Source organism: Anneissia japonica, unplaced genomic scaffold (genome assembly GCF_011630105.1).
Source record: "Anneissia japonica isolate Jap-2015-1 unplaced genomic scaffold, ASM1163010v1 scaffold284697_len431725_cov185, whole genome shotgun sequence".
In the NCBI taxonomy this organism is placed as follows: Eukaryota; Metazoa; Echinodermata; class Crinoidea; order Comatulida; family Comatulidae; genus Anneissia; species Anneissia japonica.
The window spans coordinates 125,026-130,882 of NW_022717350.1; the positions used below are offsets into that span (position 1 = coordinate 125,026).

A 5,857-nucleotide genomic window follows, 5' to 3' on the forward strand; every position below is an offset into this window, starting at 1 on the left:
TTTAAGGTGTACAAAAGTAAAATGATTTATTTTTCGATACAGGGCAAACAACAACTGTTGCAATACCAAAAACTACATTACGACCGACAACCACGCATTTAAGGACAACTCTTTTGAGGCCGACTCCTCTTTCGACAAGTACCCCTCTACTTAGACGTACAACGTATTTTTCAGGTACGTTATTGACGTTTTGTGCGAAAGATGGATTGATGGTGTCAAATAACTATCATAAATTTTAAAAGAAAAACTTATATATTTATATATTACTTTGTCTTGTAGGTAAAAGTGTTGTTGTCACATTTTCAATTACAAATGTTGACGGTTCAGAAGCAGTTTTAACAGCCGAATTGCTAGATCCAAGCTCGGACGAATTTAAGAGTTTAGAGCAAGAAATTTGCACCTCGGTAAGCAGCAATACATATATTATTTCTCTTTTAATGATAACTAAATATTGTTTGATAATGGTAGTAAAACGAAATATCGATATATGATTATTACTTTTATAGCTGATTGATCTATACGGTAGCGATGAAGTTGCAGCTTGTTCAGTGTTGAGCTTTAGCGCAGGTAGCATCGTTGCTAATGCGCAACTCGAGCAGGCAACTGGGAGTACGACATCTGATGAGGAACTGCAAACGGATCTCGTGACTGCAATTGACAATGCCGGAGGAATGTTACCTGGAAGTACATTAAAAGTTAATTCGTCGTCGGTTTCTGTTCAAGGTACTTATTACATTAATTTTGTTATTCAAAAAAAAAATGTTTTGCCTACAAATGTTCATCAATTCAATATTAGATAGCGTTTCGGTTATATAAATAGTAAAGTAAAATTATTTATCTTGTTGAAACAGGGCAATCGACAACTGAGGCTGTATCAAGAACTACATTACGACCGACAACCACGTATCCAACGACAACTCGTTTGGGAACGACGACTCCCGCAACTACCCTTTTCATTGGACGTACAACGTCTTTTGCAGGTAGGCTATAGTCATGTGTGCAACATCATGTATTGCATACCGTACTGGTTATAATGGTACAAAAGTAAAATGATTTATCTTTTCAACACAGGGCAAACAACAACTGTCGCTGTACCAAGAACCACTTTACGACCGACTACCACGTATCCAACGACAACTCGTTTGGAAACGAATACTCATCCACCAACTACCCCTCTAATTAGACGTACAACATCTTCTTCTGGTAGGGTATAATCCCAGCATGTAACCTCATTTATTGACTATTGTATTGTTTATATGTGAACAAAAATAAAATGATTTATTTTTTGACACAGGGCAAACCACAAGTGCTGCAGTACCAAGAACTACATTACGACGGACAACCACGTATCCAACGACAACTCGTTTGGGAATGACGACTCCTGCAAGTACCCCTTTCATTGGACATACAACGTCTTTTGCAGGTAGGCTATAGGCATGTGTGCAACATCATGTATTGAATACTGTACTGGTTATAAGGGTACAAAATAAAATGATTTATCTTTTCAACACAGGGCAAACACCAACTGTCGCTGTACCAAGAACCACTTTACGACCGACTACCACGTATCCAACGACAACTCGTTTGGGAACGAATACTCATCCGCCAACTACCCCTCTAATTAGACGTACAACATTTTCTTCTGGTAGGGTATAATCTCAGCATGTAAACTCATTGATTGACTATTGTATTGTTTATATGTGAACAAAAGTAAAATGATTTATATTTTGACACAGGGCAAACAACAAGAGCTGCAGTACCAAGAACTACATTACGACCGACAACCACGTATCCAACGACAATTCGGTTGGGAACGACGACTCCTGCAACTACCCCTTTTATTGGACATACAACGTCTTTTGCAGGTAGGCTATAGTCATGTGTGGAAAATCAAGTATTGAATACCGAGTAGTTTTAAGTGAACAAAAGTAAAATGATTTATCTTTTCAACACAGGACAGACAACAACTGTCGCTGTACCAAGAACCACTTTACGACCGACTACCACGTATCCAATCACAACTCGTTTGGGAACGAATACTCATCCGCCAACTACCCCTCTAATTATACATACAACATCTTTTTCTGGTAGGGTATAATCCCAGCATGTAAACTCATTGATTGACTATTTTATTGCTTATATGTGAACAAATGTAAAATGATTTATCTTTTCAACACAGGGCAAACAACAACTGTCGCTGTACCAAGAACCACTTTACGACCGACTACCATGTATCCAACGACAAGTCGTTTGGGAATGACGACTCCTGCAACTACCCCTTTCATTGGACGTACAACGTCTTTTGCAGGTAGGCTATAGTCATGTGTCCAACATCATGTATTGCATACCGTACTGGTTATAAGGGTACAAAAGTAAAATTATTTATCTTTTTAACACAGGGCAAACAACAACTGTCGCTGTACCAAGACCCACTTTACGACCGACTACCACGTATCCAACGACAACTCGTTTGGAAACGAATACTCATCCACCAACTACCCCTCTAATTAGACGTACAACATCTCCTTCTGGTAGGGTATAATCCCAGCATGAAAACTCATTTATTGACTATTGTATTGTTTATATGTGAACAAAAATAAAATGATTTATTTTTTGACACAGGGCAAACCACAGGTGCTGCAGTACCAAGAACTACATTACGACCGACAACCACGTATCCAACGACAACTCGTTTGGGAATGACGACTCCTGCAACTACCCCTTTCATTGGACATACAACGTCTTTTGCAGGTAGGCTATAGGCATGTGTGCAACATCATGTATTGAATACTGTACTGGTTATAAGGATACAAAATAAAATGATTTATCTTTTCAACACAGGGCAAACACCAACTGTCGCTGTACCAAGAACCACTTTTCGACCGACTACCACGTATCCAACGACAACTCGTTTGGGAACGGATACTCATCCGCCAACTACCCCTCTAATTAGACATACAACATCTTTTTCTGGTAGGGTATAATCCCAGCATGTAAACTCATTGATTGACTATTGTATAATTGTTTATATGTGAACAAATATAAAATGATTTATTTTTTGACACAGGGCAAACCACAAATGCTGCAGCACCGAGAACTACATTACGACCGACAACCACGTATCCAACGACAACTCGTTCGAGGACGAATCCTCCTTCGGATACTACCACTTTGTTTAAAGGTACAACGTCTTATGCAGGTAGGTTATAGCCATGTGTGCAAAATAATGTAATGAATGCAGTAAAGATTTAAGGTGTACAAAAGTAAAATGATTTTATTTTTCGATACAGGGCAAACAACAACTGTTGCAATACCAAAAACTACATTACGACCGACAACCACGCATTTAAGGACAACTCTTTTGAGGCCGACTCCTCTTTCGACAAGTACCCCTCTAATTAGACGTACAACGTATTTTCCAGGTATGTTATTGACGTTTTGTGCGAAAGATGGATTGATGGTGTCAAATAACTATCATAAATTTTTTAAAGAAAAACATATATATTTATATATTACTTTGTCTTGTAGGTAAAAGTGTTGTTGTCACATTTTCAATTACAAATGTTGACGGTTCAGAAGCAGTTTTAACAGCCGAATTGCTAGATCCAAGCTCGGACGAATTTAAGAGTTTAGAGCAAGAAATTTGCACCTCGGTAAGCAGCAATACATAAATTATTTCTCTTTTAATGATAACTAAATATTGTTTGATAATGGTAGTAAAACGAAATTATCGATATATGATTATTACTTTTATAGCTGATTGATCTATATGGTAGCGATGAAGTTGCAGCTTGTTCAGTGTTGAGCTTTAGCGCAGGTAGCATCGTTGCTAATGCGCAACTCGAACAGGCAACTGGGAGTACGACATCTGATGAGGAACTGCAAACGGATCTCGTGACTGCAATTGACAATGCCGGAGGAATGTTACCTGGAAGTACATTAAACGTTAATTCGTCGTCGGTTTCTGTTCAAGGTACTTGTTACGTTAATTTTGTTATTCAAAAAAAAAGTAAGGTTTTGTCTACAAATGTTCATCAGTTCAATATTAGATAGCGTTTCGGTTATATAATTAGTAAAGTAAAATTATTTATCTTGTTGAAACAGGGCAATCGACAACTGAGGCTGTACCAAGAACTACATTACGACCGACAACCACGTATCCAACGACAACTCGTTTGGGAACGACGACTCCTGCAACTACCCCTTTCATTGGACGTACAACGTCTTTTGCAGGTAGGCTATAGTCATGTGTGGAACATCATGTATTGAATACTGTACTGGTTATAAGGGTACAAAAGTAAAATGATTTATCTTTTCAACACAGGGCACACAACAACTACTGCAATACCAAGAACTACATTGCGACCAAAAACCACGTATCCAACGACAACTAGTTCGAAGACTACTCATCCTTTCGCAACTACCACTTTGTTTAGACGTACGACGTCTTCTGCAAGTAGGTTACAGCCTTAGTGTCCAAAACAATTAATTTACTAGTGTATTGGGTATATGTATGCAAAAGTAAAACGATTTATCTTGTAGAAACAGTGTAAAAAACATCTGTGGTTGTACGATGAATAAACAAATTATCAAAAACAATTTGTTTGTGGACGACCCGTATTTCTGCTACTACCAGGCTGGCTATAGTCATGTGTGCAAAATCATGTATTGAATACCGACTAGTTTTAAATGAAGAAATGTAAAATGATTTATTTTTCAACACAGGACAAACAACAACTGTCGCTGTACCAAGAACCACTTTACGACCGACTACCACGTATCCAACGACAACCCGTTTGGGAACGAATACTCATCCACCAACTACCCCTCTAATTAAACGTACAACATCTTCTTCTGGTAGGGTATAATCCCAGCATGAAAACTCATTGATTGACTATTTTATTGCTTATATGTGAACAAAAGTAAAATGATTTATTTTTTGACACAGGGCAAACCACAAGTGCTGCAGTACCAAGAACTACATTACGACCGACAACCACGTATCCAACGACAACTCGTTTGGGAACGACGACTTCTGCAACTACCCCTTTCATTGCACGTACAACGTCTTTTGTAGGTAGGCTATAGTCATGTGTGCAACATGTATTGAATACTGTACTGGTTATAAGGGTACAAAATAAAATGATTTATCTTTTCAACACAGGGCAAACAGCAACTGTCGCTGTACCAAGAAGCACTTTATTACCGACTACCACGTATCCAACGACAACTCGTTTGGAAACGAATACTCATCCACCAACTACCCCTCTAATTAAACGTACAACAGCTTCTGGTAGGAATCCCAGCATGTTAACTCATTGATTGACTATAGTATTGTTTATATGTGAACAAAAGTAAAATGATTTATTTTTTGACACAGGGCAAACCACAAGTGCTGCAGTACCAAGAACTACATTACGACCGACAACCACGTATCCAACGACAACTAGTTCGAGGACTACTCATCCTCCCGCAACTACCACTTTGTTTAGACGTACGATGTCTTCTGCAAGTAGGTTATAGCCTTAGTGTCCAAAACAATTAATTTACTAGTGTATTGGGTATATGTATGCAAAAGTAAAACGATTTATCTTGTAGAAACAGGGTAATGAACATCTGTGGTTGTACGATGAATAAACCAAGTATCAACAAACAATTTTTTTTTGTGGACGACCCATATTTTTGCTACTACCAGGCAGGCTATAGTCATGTGTGCAATATCATGTATTAAATACCGACTAGTTTTAAGTGAACAAAAGTAAAATGATTTATCTTTTCAACACAGGACAAACAACAACTGTCGCTGTACCAAGAACCACTTTACGACCGACTACCACGTATCCAACGACAACTCGTT

At 38.2% G+C, this 5,857-nt stretch overlaps 1 protein-coding gene across 1 annotated transcript in view; it reads left to right on the forward strand.

Annotated features, from left to right (window-relative positions):
• LOC117110188 overlaps nt 1-5,857 on the forward strand; it is a 42,881-nt gene that overhangs the window by 6,193 nt on the left and 30,831 nt on the right. The window contains exons 10-27 of the mRNA XM_033252811.1: nt 1,072-1,203; nt 1,295-1,423; nt 1,514-1,645; nt 1,737-1,865; nt 2,180-2,308; nt 2,400-2,531; nt 2,623-2,751; nt 2,842-2,973; nt 3,068-3,199; nt 3,291-3,422; nt 3,529-3,653; nt 3,757-3,973; nt 4,105-4,233; nt 4,325-4,456; nt 4,726-4,857; nt 4,949-5,077; nt 5,165-5,293; nt 5,381-5,512. Of these exons, the coding sequence (XP_033108702.1) occupies nt 1,072-1,203; nt 1,295-1,423; nt 1,514-1,645; nt 1,737-1,865; nt 2,180-2,308; nt 2,400-2,531; nt 2,623-2,751; nt 2,842-2,973; nt 3,068-3,199; nt 3,291-3,422; nt 3,529-3,653; nt 3,757-3,973; nt 4,105-4,233; nt 4,325-4,456; nt 4,726-4,857; nt 4,949-5,077; nt 5,165-5,293; nt 5,381-5,512 (2,433 nt within the window). The remainder of the gene's footprint in view (nt 1-1,071; nt 1,204-1,294; nt 1,424-1,513; nt 1,646-1,736; nt 1,866-2,179; nt 2,309-2,399; nt 2,532-2,622; nt 2,752-2,841; nt 2,974-3,067; nt 3,200-3,290; nt 3,423-3,528; nt 3,654-3,756; nt 3,974-4,104; nt 4,234-4,324; nt 4,457-4,725; nt 4,858-4,948; nt 5,078-5,164; nt 5,294-5,380; nt 5,513-5,857) is intronic.